General features: G+C 38.1%; 1 protein-coding gene across 1 annotated transcript in view; it reads right to left on the bottom strand.

The window, feature by feature from the left end:
• Nucleotides 1–1363: 1363 nt before the first annotated feature.
• Nucleotides 1364–15929, bottom strand: part of ppp1r16b (protein phosphatase 1, regulatory subunit 16B) — a 79325-nt gene continuing 64759 nt past the window's right edge. The window contains 2 exon segments of the mRNA XM_081716883.1: nt 1364–7812; nt 12434–12575. Of these exon segments, the coding sequence (XP_081573009.1) occupies nt 7375–7812; nt 12434–12575 (580 nt within the window). The 3' untranslated portion in view covers nt 1364–7374.

Genomic DNA, 15929 nt, shown 5'->3' with positions numbered 1-15929 from the left:
CTAAGTGGCTGTGGAGGCAGCATTGTAGTTAGTTATTCATACTGACACAAAAAGCTGGTTTTGAGTCCTTTGAAATTATTTTTAATACCATAAATGATGGTGATAAGAAGCTGACCCAGCCTCTTCCACTAACTGGCATCTACAGGTCACCAGGACCCTATTCAGAATTTATTAACGAGTTTGTAAAAAGCGCTAAATAAATAAATTTGACTTGACTACTTTGTGAATCTGTGAGAAAGAGAAACATATATCTATGAACATATGTCTATAGATGAGAAATGTTGGTTGTCCTGGTAATTGTTTGAGCTTGATGTAATTTATGGTCACAGTTATGTGTAACTAGGCTGGTAAGGTACTACTGTATGCAAAACAAATTACATTACAATGGTTTAAGCAATAAAAGCTTACAAATGTCCACTGCACATATAGACAATGGACTGACACTGAAAATGCAATAAAGGATGGTTTAACAATGTAGTGGAAAAGGTAAGTGGTTTGTAGGGCACAAGGATAAACTACAATGTAATCACAAAATAATTATACAAAATGTTAGTAGATAACAAACAGACAATATAACTCATAGCAAAGCTTCTCCAAGGATCAACACGAAAGGACTGCAATATATAAAGAACTGCTCTGATGCATGAATTGCTTCCTGCATGCTGTCTGCAATATGGCTGTACAGAACTGTATGAACTGTAATCATATGACTGGAAACTTCTTTCAGCCGTTAACAAATGCCACATGAGGGCGCTAACAGTTATGAACTACATGTAACACAACAGGCCTTCCTCCAGTTCTTAAGCACAATGAATCTTAAAACACAAGTTTTGTCATTCCTTTAGTTGGGGAAAAAGTCATAATACATCTGGTCTTCATTTTGCCCTCTTGTGTCCATTAGCATTTCCCCCTTACTTGTGTCCTTTCCCATTTTAAAGAGCACTTTGAGCTACCAACACTGCTGACACCCAACAGGACACATGGCTTTCTATTTACCTGCCCTACCTACTCTGCACTTCAGACCATACATGACTCTCTGTAGGTGATCATCATACACCACTTTTTTTTCCATGTCATTTTTCTGTTTATCTTTGCTTTGTTTTTAATTTGATCTTAAATAATTCCATTTAATTTTATTTTATTGCGCTCTTGTGTAAAATATGCGTGCGCACAAAAACTTATAAGCATAAATAAAGCTTTTTATAAAAACTAATGATGCTGCATTTGTAGTCAAACAATAAGTAATTCGTAGTAATGAGCAGTTTTTGTGTATCCTGAGGACATATGGAATTGTGGAAAAAAATATTAAAACATGACTTTCAAATAAATTAAAAATCTGATATTGATATGAAATTGTGTGCACATAATTTACAGTTTATTCAAAAATATCTCAAAACCGCAGTCAGTGTGCTCTATTAATTATAAAATTAGTAAATAACATGTTATCTGGTTATTCCTTATCTGGTTTAGAAAATTCCAGACTTCAAGAAATTATGAATTATGGGCAGTTAAATGGAAATGTAAAATAATTCACTTAAAGGGGCACTGTACAAGAAGGGGGGCACTGTACAAGAAAATGAAATATAAATGTAAAACACCAAAAGATTAGGATACAAAGTAGAAAACATTTTAAAAATGATAAATATAAAAAATGTTCGAAAATATGTCTCACATTAAAAACAACACTATATATCTATTGCAATTTTAGACAGAAGAGAATGACACAAATTTAAAATCAATTTAAATATTTTTGAAATATTTCTTTTTGATTAAACAAACAGGATACAGTGTTAGTGTTAAGATGTAGAATGAATGACTGTATTAGCATTAGCAAACTAATACTGATATATTAGTGACAGAATACTTCTGATAATCCCTGAGAGGCTGCTACACTCTACATATTTATCATCTGGAAGACTATTTAGGACCCTGTGAGAAAGTAAGACATTTAAAATGGTACAGAGATTTTAGGTCCCACATAATGTTACAGATAATAAAACTACATATTTTTGACCAAAATATGGTGAAAATACATTCATTTATTATCAATTTGCTGACCATGATGTAGATTTGCAAAAATGGCAGTAAATTTGGCTTTATGTGAAGTACATATGTAATCCTATTGTATACATTATATGTAAACATTGTATCTTTTTCTTGGAATGACCTTTCTGGACCATAAAAAACATAAGAGCGTCATAAAATACTACTTTAGTCCTACCGTCCATACAGAAAAAGCAACATATCAGCTTTGTCAGCCGGAAATTCTAAAAACTTATTACTCATAGAAGATGATCTTAACACTTATCACAAACTCTACTTGTATTGTTGGCATTGATAACAAATACCATCATAAAAAATCTATTTAAAACGATTCTATTTCAAATGATTTTTTGTCAAATTCATTTGTATATCATGTGTCATTGTTTTTTTTCCAACCTTTGATAAATACAATTCCTGGTAGAACAGTTCTTTTTACAACAGTCAAACTTATACATAATTAAATACATAATTAAACACAAGTTTCCTGCACAGATTACAACTAACAATTATATTTATTAATTGGCAATTATTTCAATGGTTTTTTGGTTTGTTTGTTTTTTTGCTGGAAGCAAGATTGAAAGTAATACATGTGGAACATGCAGCACACTGGAACTTTTAAACCATTAAAACCTGAACTATATAGATCAAAAGATAATTGTGTAATTTCCTTCCTTTTTCAGTGTTTTTATGATTTCAGTTTACTTCATACAGTTAAAGAAGGGCATTCTCAAATGAGAAATTTGAGCATATAATTCTTTATTCTGTTTCAATTTCCTCCTCATTTTACTTTTGCTTTCTATAAATTCATTAATAGGAGTCAATACATTTAACAAGGCGTCTACAAATGAAACACAAACACCTTAGATTTAATCCAAAAAGGATGTGAATAATTTACAGGGTGGGCATTATTTCTAGACCTTAAAATAAACTCTCACATGTATATATTGTAAAAATCTAAATCAAACTGCTAAACGTTAACTCTGTCTCAGCGCTAAAGTTGTGTTTAATAAAGAATTAACTTGTTCAAACATGCATGTAAACATTTAAACTTAATTTCTATCCCAAATTACAACAAAGCAAGACAACGCAACAAGGCCTACTAGCACACGTCAGCCTAAATACCCGTTATTCTTTTGGTAAATAATCATTCAATAAACATTTTCTGTAGATAAATTAATGTGTGTACATATGTATATTCACACATTTTATTACTTTGATTCCACATTCTATAAAATATAACAAGAAATGTCCAACATTACACAGTTCTGCAGGTTGAACATTTCTCTACCTTATCAACATGTAGATACACAGTGCTACATTGTGCTGCACTGGATTTCCCCCACCCCCAAATACAGTGCCACCTGTCAAGGGGTGCAATATATTGGTGGCACCTGTCAAGGGGTGCGATATATTAGGCAGCAAGTCTTTTTTGAAGTTGATGGGTGCAAAGCAGAAAAAAAAGGGCAAACAAGAGGATCTGATTGACTTTAACAAAGGTCAAATTGTGGTCAGGGCTTCCCCAAAAGGGCATGTCCCCAGTATGCCATGGTTAGTACCTACCAAAAGTGGTCCAAGGAAGGACAACTGGTGAACTCATGGCAAGTGAAGGCTAGGGAAGTGAAGGCAAGCCCTTCTAATCTGATCCCACAGTAGAGCTACTGTAGCACAAATTGCTGCAATATTGCTGGATGTGATAGAAAGGTGCCAGAATACACAATGGATCTCAGCTTTCTGACTAAACAGAGCCAAGATCAGGCAATAAACAGGTTAAGATGAGTGTATGTGAGCTGCACAGAGATTCACCTCATTTTCAAAAATAGATCCTATAAAATCTGTGTTAATAACTAGATAATGCTAATACCAACTCTAATCTGAAACTAGGATTACTAAATAATCCTAATAAATTGCTTTGTCATCTGAAGCACTAATTGTTAATAAAATCATTACTGACCATAATTTGAGAATGCTTTGTTTCATTTGGAACAGACCAGATAAGCCCTGAATGAATCCTCTCCTTCTGGCTTTAGCTATGCTCATAACTCCTGTGGGTGTGGTGTAGCCAAAATATATGTCAAAGAAATGTATTCAATGTAACAGTCATTGTCAATCAATAAAATGTTAGTTGTTTATGCTAAATAGCTACCATTTAGCTCCAGGCCCTTATTCAGAAATTCTACAAGATCTTTTTACTTTTTTATCATGCATAGTATTATTGGATAAGGCAGTAATCGTGATTTCAATATTCACTTAAAAGTTTTAAAATGAACTTTGAATCAATTATTTATTCTATGGGCATCACTCAGCCTATACATAATCTTATCTTTCACTATTGAAAGACAAAGTAAGGCAATAATCCAATTAGTTTCTTATAATTTCTTTAAGTGTGTTTGAACTGCGATATTCATATGCCACCCCATTATCAAATTAAGTGAACTATTACATTTGCCACTATATCTGGGTTTATTGATCATTTACCAGATTTATTAAAGTTGATTTATTTGTCAATCCAGAATGATTTGATCATAACATGTTCAGAACCAAACATGTTCAGAATTCATTTAGACTAACTTTATTCAAGAAGACATTGGTTATAGTACCAAGGTGCCAATGACTTGGTACAATGGTTTAAAACAAACTGCACAAAACTTGGAACATAAATAGCAAAATAATAAATTAGAGGAATTTAAAGCTATATGGAAAAATAGCCTAACTTCAATATAAGCATGTCCCCATTTCAGTAAAATCACTATTTATCATCTCTAATGGAAAAATAAAAACAATCCAAGATTCCTATTTAATACCATATCGAAATTAACCAGGAGTCTAAATTGAATTATCTATCAGGAATGTATTAGTCAGAAATGTATTATTTTTCAGTGGCGAGATACAAAGTACTAAAAGAAAAACATTCACTGCACTTCGTCAGACTGTTGACCTGCAAATGCATTTCGCAGCTGCCTGATTAACTAATGGTTAGCTGCTTAGTTAACTCAATTAGACTATTTCATTCTCCAGTTTGTCTTGAGAAGCTAATTTGCTAAGTTCTTCTAAATCCTGCACCTGTACTGTTTACTAGTTTATTCAAAGCACTACAATGTCTAAAGCAATTTTACACTCTTGGCCTGGGTTATATTTGGAAATCTATAAAAATGTGGAGCTGTTAAACCACTGATTAATCCCCACAAGCTTTCAGGCCAATTTCAACTTTGCCCTTTATTGCTAAAATACTAGAAAAAGCAGTTTTGTCACAATGATGTGCCTATTTTCAGAAACATGATGTCCATAAATTATTTCAGTGTGGATTTAGAGATCACAGCTCTGAAAGTGTGCTAACAAAGGTAATTAATGATCTTTTAATATTCTGTGAAAAAGGATATATATATTTTTTACTTTTAGATCTTAGTACCACCTTTGTAAAATAGATCACAAAATGAAATTAACAATAAGGGACAAGCACTAATGCCAAAATGACTTATTCACTCAAGATTTTGGTTAATGTAATAATGTAGACACAAAGCCTGGGGCCCCAGCTCATAGAGTTTTCTGGTAATCTGACATGTTAAAAGTGTTGCCCAGCCATTTCATTCAATCAGATTTGTGATGATGATGATGATATGGGGGGAATGCAATGTCTTTGGCCCTTCCTTTTTAGTTATGCTGCTAGAGCTGCACACTGACTACCAGCACATCTACTACACAGCTCAGTGGTTAAGGTACTTGACAAGTAATCAGAAGGTTGCAAGATGCCACTGTTGGGCCCCTGAGCAAGACCCCTAACCCTCAATTCCTTAAGATGTGTTCACTCAGAACTGTAAGTTACTCTGGATAAAGGCATCAGCCAAATGCTGTAAATATAATGTAATTTGTGTGTTCTTCATCTTTACAGTTCCAACATTTTTTTTTTTTAATTTGCATGTTAGTGTGGAGATGATGCCAGTACTCGACTAGACAGTATATTGGCATATAATCAAAGTATATAAGATGACACCATAAAATGACATACTGGTGCTGCCAGTAGATTAACTGGATGACATCCATCCAGCCATGTCATCTACTCCAATGAATGCAGAAAGAGCTTGGCCATAAACCCAACTGAGTATCTGAGCCTCCCACATCTGTACTGATGTGGCTACTTGTACTAAACAATGTTGTGGACCATTCATTAGCTTGGCCACATCAAGGAGGATTCTTGAGTCTTGGTCCTCTCAAGGTTTCTTCCTTAACTCTCAGGGAGTTATTTCTTGCCACTGTTGCATCTGGCTTGCTCATTAAGGACCTGCACCCATACATTTGTAAAACTGCTTTGTGAAAACCTTGTAAATAAATACATTTGACTTGACCTGCTGCATGAGAGACGGTGTAACCACAAACACATCAAAGTGCTCATGCTGAACCCAGTCCACTTGTGACAGTTCTTACAATAGTGAATATCATGTGGACAGCTGGGTGCGTGTGCATTGCTTACCTGGGGAAGAGATGGCACCAGGATACACTATAGGAAGATGACAAGCCAGTGAAGGCAGTGTGATGATCTGGGACCATTTCTACATGCAAACATTGGGTCTGGGCCTTCATGTAGCAATTACTGTAACATGTACCACCTACCTAAACTTTGCAAATCAAGTGTATCCCTTCATGGCAATGGTATTCCCTAATGCCAGTGGCCTCTTTCACACTGCAAAAATGTTTAGGAATGGTTTGATGAACATAATGAAACATTCTAGGTGTTGAATTGGCCTCCAAAGTCCCCCGAATTTCAATCTTATCAAGCCTCTCTGGGATGTGCTGGAAAAACAAATCCAATCCATGGAGGATCCACCTCGCAACTTACAGAATTTAAAAGATCTGCTGCTAACATCTTGGTGCCTGAGCCCACAGGACACCTTCAGAGGTCTTGTGCAGTCCATGCCACAATAGGTCAGAGCTGTTTTGGAGACACAATGGGGACCTACACAATATTAGGCAGGTGGTTTTAATGTTATGGCTGATGTGTGCATGTGTGTGTATGTGAGAGAGAGAGATATTTAATTTTCAGCTGATTGGCAATAAAGGTGCTGATGTACATTTCATAACAATAAGAAGACTAGAAAAGAATGGCAGCATGCTTGTGGTAAACAGTGTTATGCAAAGGCAAGTGCAATACAGATTTAAATAAAATCAAATATTTTATGTATTTCTTATATTTTAATTGTTTGTGCCATTTACGCAATGTTAAGACCTACATGCCTTATCAGCTAGGGTTTGCTTTCAGCTCTTATTTGAATTCAGTTTTCCCACAGTGTCCATTCAGTTAGCTGCTCCATGATGCTGTGACATGGCCCACTATTTGACCTATGAAATGCAGCAGCATCCGTGACTATTGGTCTCTTCCTCCTCCTCTATTGGTTGCTTGAGTTTGAGGAGAGGGGGGTCTCCACTAGCAAGAGTGAAATAAATTGTGTTGCCATTGGAGGAGACAACTGGCATGCAGTGGTCCTCATAACTGTTCTGAGCCTTTTTTGCAGCCATGGATCCATTGTTAATGTGACCATTGAGAATGGGATGACTAAGAAGTTTGGCTGCAGCTCGCTGTTTTTTGAGTTCAGAAAGTGTCTGAGCACGATTCCTGGTCCAAGAGTCCTTAGAGGTAGTCAAACTCGCTTCAGGAGTCAATGAGTTTCTATTAGAAGTGGAAGAAGCTCTAATGCAGGTTTTAGTTGAGACAGAGTAAGTTTGTTGATCACCATCTTTTAAGATATGATTTGCTCTGTGCCACTTCACAGACTTCACCTGGGAGAACAACAGATGGGAAAATGAGCAAAACATAAGTTACAATAGCAGAGAAAATCATGATACAAGACAATTAATTACAGAATAATGGGAATACTGAGCAAAACATGAATATAACTAACAATGAGCTATACTTGTATATACAGCTGTTTTGTGGAAGAAGAATGCAACTATTCTCAAATGTTTGATTTTTTTATACGAAATATAAAAAAAAAAATCAAGCCCCTGGCACTGAAAAAAATAAGATGTTTTCATTATTGTTTAAACCTATGAACGCTTCATGAGTTTTCCTGTTGTAGTGGACATAATTGTAAAAGTGCTGTCTGATACATTTTTGGAGTATTTGGATGACCATTCATTTTTTAACAAGCTCATATAACATGTTGTGGCTGGACAACTTGTAAATATCAAAGCCTGAATTCTTGATAAAAAATTTACCACAAACCACCAATCATACAGCTGAGACTTTTTGTTATTACCAGCAGAAGTTAAATAATTTCTAATAGTATTCTGAGCAAATGTTAATTTTATAAATTGTACATACAATTGTCTAGTATAAATTAGTATTCACATATACAGTAGATAATTAACATTTAAAATTAAAATATAGTGTTCCAGCTGACTGACTACACTACTCTAATCATGTGGGCTTTACCATGTGCATAGCTTTTGCTTTAAGGTACAACAAAGACTGTATTTTCTCTATGAATATTATGGGCAGACCAAAAAAGGATTTAAAATTTTTATTATTCTGCTATTGAGAACGTTGTTACAGTATTTCATCCAGGTTTGATAACATCTGAAGGGACAGATTCATCAAATTAGAAAAATTGCTATGAAAATCGAGGTATGCAGAACTCATTACAGAAGGTCTTCGAGCACATACTTCTTAAACGTGACATGGGCGGCACAGAGGAAGCAAGAGGCGAGGTTGTGGGTAAGTACTCTTTATTATCCACACTAAGTTAAAGTCTGAAAGCACTGATGAAAAGAGAAAAACCAATGAAACTCTCCATGTAGCGTTGCACCGTGTAGTGACACACAGCTCCATGGTCCATGTGCAGCACTACTTTCTGGGACCTGTGGGTTTAAATAGTGGTGAATGAAAATAAGGAACAGGTGAACACAATTAATAGTTAGATGACTGGGAGTGGGGCAGGTAGGTGGTGTGATCCTGAGCAGGAGTGGGCATGTCCCTTTTGCTGGATGACCGGAAAAACGTGATAAAACAGGCAGCGAAAATTGTTTCCAATCCTTCTCATGCTCATGACATGTGAGATGCATAGGGTGGTGGAACAAGTATCCGTTGAGCAATGTAGGAATGAACTGATTAAGATTTCTGTATTGATTTTTGTGTATGTTTTTGTGTGTGTTTGAGAGAGTGAATCTATATGATTGTGTAGTAGAGGAGCTGTCAGTGTCCAAGGCAAATTTCCCCATGGGAAAAAGTTAACAAAGTTGTCCTACTTTCATTTTTTATTTAAGAAATCCAGAAAGTAATTTCTTATCCCTCACTTCTTCCACTGATTTTCATAGATTTTATTTAAACTTGCCCAATTATTTCACTACTTCCGGTAGTACTTCATACTACTTATCTATACCTACTTGTACTATTTAGCTTATTACTACTATCCTGTCAATATTCCACTATCGTCACAATTCGGACATTACTGATCTCAAAACAGTGTATACAATTTGACATTCTATTTTCAAAAGGCACTATTCAAATACAATGCCTGGCCAAAAAAAAAGGGGTCACCACCTGGATTTAACTAAGCAAATAGGTAAGAGCCTCCCATTGGATAATTACTGCATGGGTGATTATGTTTCAGCTGGCAACAAGTTATTTAACCGTAACTGATGCAGTGAGTAGCTTCTCATTTCTTAAACAACCATGTCGAAAGACATATCCTGTGGTCGTGGAAAAGATGTTAATCTGTTTCAGAAGGGTTAAATTATAGGCATGCATCAAGCAGAGGAAACATCTAAGGAGATTGCTGAAACTACTAAAATTGGGTTAAGAACTGTCCAACACATTATTAAAAAGTGGAATGACAGTGGGGATACATCATCTTCAAGGAAGGAATGTGGTCGGAAAAAAATCCTGAATGATCATGATCAGCGATAACTTAAACGTGTGGCGAAATCATATCATAGAAAAACAACAGTAGAACTCAGGGATATGTTTAATATGTTTAATATTTAAAGTAAGAGCATTTCCACACGCACAATGCGAAGGGAACTCAAGGGATTGGGACTAAACAGCTGTGTAGCCTTAAGAAAACCACTTGTCAGTGAGACTTACTGACAAAAATGGCTTCAATTTGCTAGGGAGCATAAAGATTAGACTCTGGAGCAATGGAATGTGCTCTGATGAATCCAGATTTACGCTGTTCCAGAGTGATAGGTGCATCAGGGTAAGAAGAGAGGCGGCTGAAGTTAGGCACCGATCATGCCTAGTGCCTGCTGTACAAGCCTGTGGGGTCAATGCTATGATCTGGGGTTGCTGCAGTTGGTCAGGTCTAGGTTCAGCAATGTTATGTGCCCAAAGAATGAGGTCAGCTGACTACCTGAAATTACTGAATGACCAGATTATTCCATCAATGGATTTTTTCTTCCCTGATGGCATGGGCATATTCCAGATGATAATGCCAGGATTCATCGGGATCAAATTGTGAAAGAGTGGTTCAGGGAGCATGAGACATCATTTTCACACATGGACTGGCCACAACAGAGTCCAGACCTGAATCCCATTGAGAATCTTTGGGATGTGCTGGAGAAGACTTTGCGCAGTGGTCCAAAGCTCCCATCATCAGTACAAGATCTTGGGGAAAAATTAATGCAACTCTGGACAGAAATAAATGTTGTGACATTGCAGAAGCTTGTGGAAATGATGCCACAGGGAATGTGTGCTGTAATCAAAGCTAAAGGCAGTCCAACGAAATATTAGAGTGTGTGACTCTTTTTTTTTGGCCAGACAATGTATATATCTGTCACGGTACGCCGCCGCCCCCCGAAATGTCTGTCTGTGTGTGTTCGTCTGCATGGCCATGCCCCCTCGTGTTTCTCACCTGATCCTTGTTATCGTACACGTATATAAGTCTCGTTTTATCGCAGATGTTGTCGATGTTTGACCCATTAGCCTGTGTGCTAAGTAGTGTGTGTAAATAAATGTATGTTTTTGTTCAACGTGACTCATCCCCGCATCCTGCTTCGCCTCCTCTCATCACAGTATCTGCTAATCCTGGTGATGTCCATACACTTGAGGACTGCTTAAAGCAAATTAAAAAAAAAAAAAACTGGATGGCAAGTAACTTTCTTTTTTTGAACTTGGATAAGACTGGGATGCTACTGCTTGGACCCAAGGCTGCAAGATGCAAACAGGCCTTCGGTCCAAACAGTACCACCTCTATCTTATCGGCCCATAAGGATTTATTATATACAATCTTCATGGCTTTTCAGTAACACCCAAAACTGTTGTAAAAGCTTGTTATTACTGACTCTAGTATGGCATTTGTAATCTTTCTAAAACTGCCCCTTTTCCACTTTGCAACAATTGCTACACTGAAACATACTTATTAAATGCAGCAAAATTGGTCCATACTTTTATCAAGGTTATATTATTGTAATGGTTACCTAATTGGATACTCTAAAAAGTTATTAAATAAACTCCAATTTGTACAGAATGCAGCAGGCAGAGTCCTTTTTTTATTTGATTTAAAAACTCTTTTTGACACATAAAGCACTGAATGGTCTGGCCCCACAGCTTTTGGTTAACTTTTGTATATAAAAGGTGCAGAACCTGGGGCCCTCAGACTCATGCTACCATATCCATCCAGGTACCCCATCTACTCTCTAATGGATGCAGAAACAGCTCACCCACCATAAATCCACCACAGTAGGTAAGACACCCCCCAAATCTAAACAGAAGTGGCTACTTGGAGTAAACATGAAGGAGGAAGGGGTCCCTCTTGAGTCTTGGTCCTCCCAAGTTTCTTTCTTAGTTTTGCCCAGTGCGGTTTTATGTGCCCCTGTAGCCTCTGGCTTGTTTATTACATTTGTAAATATGCTTTCTGACAACTTTTGTTATTAAAAAGTATTATATAAATAAATTTGACTTGACCTTATTGTCAGCCACTGAGCAGGCAAGTATGCTTTCTATGTAGTAGAGTAAGAAGTGCCAGACGTTTCTTAGATTCCATAGTTTCCTTAGGAAATATAGTTGTTTCTGTCCACTTTTCACCAAAAAAGTGGTGTTGACAATCCATGTGAGGTTCTGGGAGATGTGATTGCCAAAGAATTAGAAACTGGGCATTCTCTCCACTTTGTTACTGTCCATTAATGTAGAGTAGAGAAGGATTCACCTTCTGTTTTTGGAAGCTGATATTTTTTTGTTGTTGTTGTTATGGAGGTGGTGAATTCCAGATTGTTAATGGAGCACCATCCTGACAATTTGCAAACCTCATCCCTGTAGTCAGAATGGTCTGTATTGCACTTCAGCCCCATTACAATTGTTTCATCCATAAACTTGATGACGCTGTTTATACTGTGGGTTGGTAAGCAGCCATGTGCGTAAAGTAAGTAAAAACAACTCAAAAAAGGAAATAAACAAATAACTCACTGTGTGGCTGTTTTCCTGATCAGACTCCTTCTCTCTCTCCTCCTCTTCCTCTCTTCCACCTCGCCATACAATAGCCTCTGTTTCATACTCTTTTTGGCATAGGTTGTGTCTGAGTGACAGACTAGCCCTCCGCACCACCTTCCTGTACATATGAGTGCGTGCGTGCACGCACACACACGCACACACACACACACACACACACACACACACACACACACACACACATGCACATAGAATTACACATATATACAGAAAGAGTTTAAACTCAGGAATTCTGTATTTCCTGAGGTTATCATAATTAATATAATTAACAAACAAAACTTAACGGATTTTACATTGCCATATCTTTATTGAAAAAAAAAAATATTTAAAAAAATTAAGGACCATTACAGGAAATTTAGGCAAGTGATTATCCTTAAGATAATAACTTCTTGAAAACAGATTAATTCATATCTTGTCTCAATTTGACATGTCTTGCACCTGCAGTTCTACTAGTCCAATATGACATAATCCATAGAAATTGTGGTGTATGTCACACTTACATTTTCAGAGGTTCGCAAATGCTCTTATCCAGAATGTCTTACATATTTATAAGTATGATGACATATGTACTCCCTGCAAATCATATCTATGACCATGGTGTTGCATGGTGCAGCACAGACCACTATGGGAAATTCACACTTAAATGGCACATTAACTAACACATTTAACCTAAAATGAATGGAGATGGACAATATTTTGAGTGGCTCAGAGCCGACTTGGGAGGCTAGAGCAGGAGAACATTAGGCATGGAGACCAAATAATGTTTAAGATTAGGTGTGTCCGAAATATATCAATCTCCTGAAGGGTAAAACAGTGGGTTTCTGAGTCAAAATTCCAATTTTCTGCTTTCTGTACCATTAAAAAATTTATTTAAAGCATTTTGCTATTTTCAATCCTCAAATTTCCCTAATAATTTTTTTTTCCAGCACTACAAATTCTTCACTCAATGCAAAGTTTTTCCAAATTTCTGTTTTCCCATAACAACAATGCATGGAGAAAAACTTGAAGGAGAAAGATGACTAGCTAACCGTTAGCAGCTGTGTCATACATATGTTGACAGTGTAGCTGTGTCATGCAAAGAGGAATTGCTGTGGAATTACTGAGCAATGATCATTATAATAACTAAGCAATATTACATAAGAGGGAGTGCTCTTATACTGAATATCAGCATGACTGTGATGTGTGTAGGCACAAGACCACAGGCCAACAGAAACATTATCCTGCACACTAGATTGCAAGATTGTTAGTCTATGTTACTGCAGGCCAGACTGTTAAATAAGATTCTTCTTAAATTTGCTTTGGTGATTATATCTAAGATAGATATTGATTGATAATGTAAATAATGGTTAATAGAGCACACTTGTAAATTGGACTGATACATGTAAACTGTGCACAATTACTAGGCAAGAGACTATATCATTTTGACTATATAATTTGTATGCATATTTTCCAGCTCCAAGCTATATAAACTAGTATGCTTATTGGATTTAAGCATATCAGGTGATGTATATTTGTGTAATGAGGGAGGGTGTGGCCTAAGGAGATAAACACTCTATATCAAGATGTGCATATTTATTAGGCAGCTAATGTGCCATAAAGAGATTTAACTGACTATGAAAAGTCAAAAATTGTAAAAAGTCTCTCAGAGGGATGCAGCACTCTTAAAATTGCTAAGATATTGCAAGATCACAGAACCATCAAATGTTTTGTTGCAAACAGTCAACAGGATCGCAAGAAACGTGTTGAGAAAAAAAATATTAGAAGAAACAAACGTGAAGTGACCAGGAACCTATTATCCTCCTGTGCTGTCATATTCCTGAACTGCAACCTAACTGGAGTGGCCAGAAGTACAAGGTGTTCAGTACTCAGAGACATGGCCAAGGTAAGGAAGGCTGAAACCTGACCACCACTGAACAAGACACATAAGGTGAAAGATCAAGACTGCGCCAAGCAATATCAGAAGACAGATTTTTCAAAGGTTTTATGGACTGATTAGATAAGAGTGACTCTTGACGGACCAGATGTATGGGCCTGTGGCTGGATCAGTAACAGGCACACAGCTCCACTTTAACTCAAATGCCAGCAATGTGGAGGTGGGTTGGTCCCTAATGTGAGCGGTCGTTTCTCTCTTGGTGGATGACCAGTCTACCGTGACAGAACCCCCCTCTGAAGACACCACCAGCCTCCTGGCGTGAGGCCGCCCCGACCGCCACGGAGCATTCTTCATCGGGTGCTCCCTGTGGAAGGAGGTGGTGAGGCCAGGGTCCAATACCTGGGAGGCCGGTATCCAGCTCCGTTCCTCCGGGCCATACCCCTCCCAGTCAACTAGGTACTGTAGTCCTGCCCCTCTCCTCCTCGAATCGAGCAGGGCCCTCACCCTGTAAGCTGGCCTCCCATCAACATCCAGGGGCGGAGGAGGAGCACCTCAGACGTGACCCTCTGCAAGGGGACCCTCCACCACCGGTTTTAGGGCGGACACGTGGAACGCCCGTGATGCCCTGCTGTTTCCAGGCAAACCTATTGGGTAAGTAACGTCATTAACCCACTCCTTTATGGTGTATGGGCTTTGGTACTTCGCTCTAAGCTTCCCTGTGGTACCTGCATGCCATCTTTCGTGGAGACCCACACCTTTTGTCCCGGCTGAAATCGAGGGGTCTCTTCACGTCTCTTATCCACCTTTCTCTTGTAATTGGCGATCGCCTAACAATTTTTGATGCGCTTCCTCCCAAACCTGCTCACTGTGCCAACACCACTCTTCCATGGCTGGTTGGTCGGTGGTGGACGGATTCCAGGGATAAAGCAGTGGCTGATATCCTAAAACACATTTAAAAGGTGTCATTCCCGTGCCTGCATGATGCAGTGAGTTTTGGGCATACTCAGCCCAGGGGTGATAATGTACTCCAGGTCTCTGGATGTTGCTGGCTATGTGAGCGCAAGAACTTACGCAGTTCTTGATTCACTCTCTCTACTTGCCCATTTGCTTGGGGGTGGTATCCTGACGTGAGGCTGACCATGATGTTCAGTTTACCCAGCAGTTCCTCCCAGACTTTGGAAGTGAATTGCATGCTTCTGTCCAAGACAATGTCCTCCGGCAGCCCGAACACTAATACTTCACAGGAGAGCTGGTCAGCCGTCTCCCAGGCCGTAGGTAGCCCTTTCAACGGAACAAATCTTACCATTTTAGAGAATTGGTCAACAATCACCAGTATCGCCGTGTTCTCCTCCGAGATGGGCAGGTCTGTAACGAAATCAATGGCTATGGGCGACCAAGGGCATAGAGGAGTGGGTAAGGGTAGCAGCTTACCTGCAGGAGGGGTGCGTGTTGTTTTACTGTGGGCACACTCCGCACATGATGCCACATGCTTTACTATCTCTTTATGCATGGTGGGCCACCAGTAACACAAGCTCAGGAGTTATGCCATGCGTGTGGACCCCAGATGTCCCGTTCCCACCA

Source organism: Electrophorus electricus, chromosome 7 (assembly GCF_041902795.1).
Source record: "Electrophorus electricus isolate QZ-2024a chromosome 7, ASM4190279v1, whole genome shotgun sequence".
In the NCBI taxonomy this organism is placed as follows: Eukaryota; Metazoa; Chordata; class Actinopteri; order Gymnotiformes; family Gymnotidae; genus Electrophorus; species Electrophorus electricus.
This window is presented reverse-complemented; position numbering and strand designations above follow the sequence as displayed.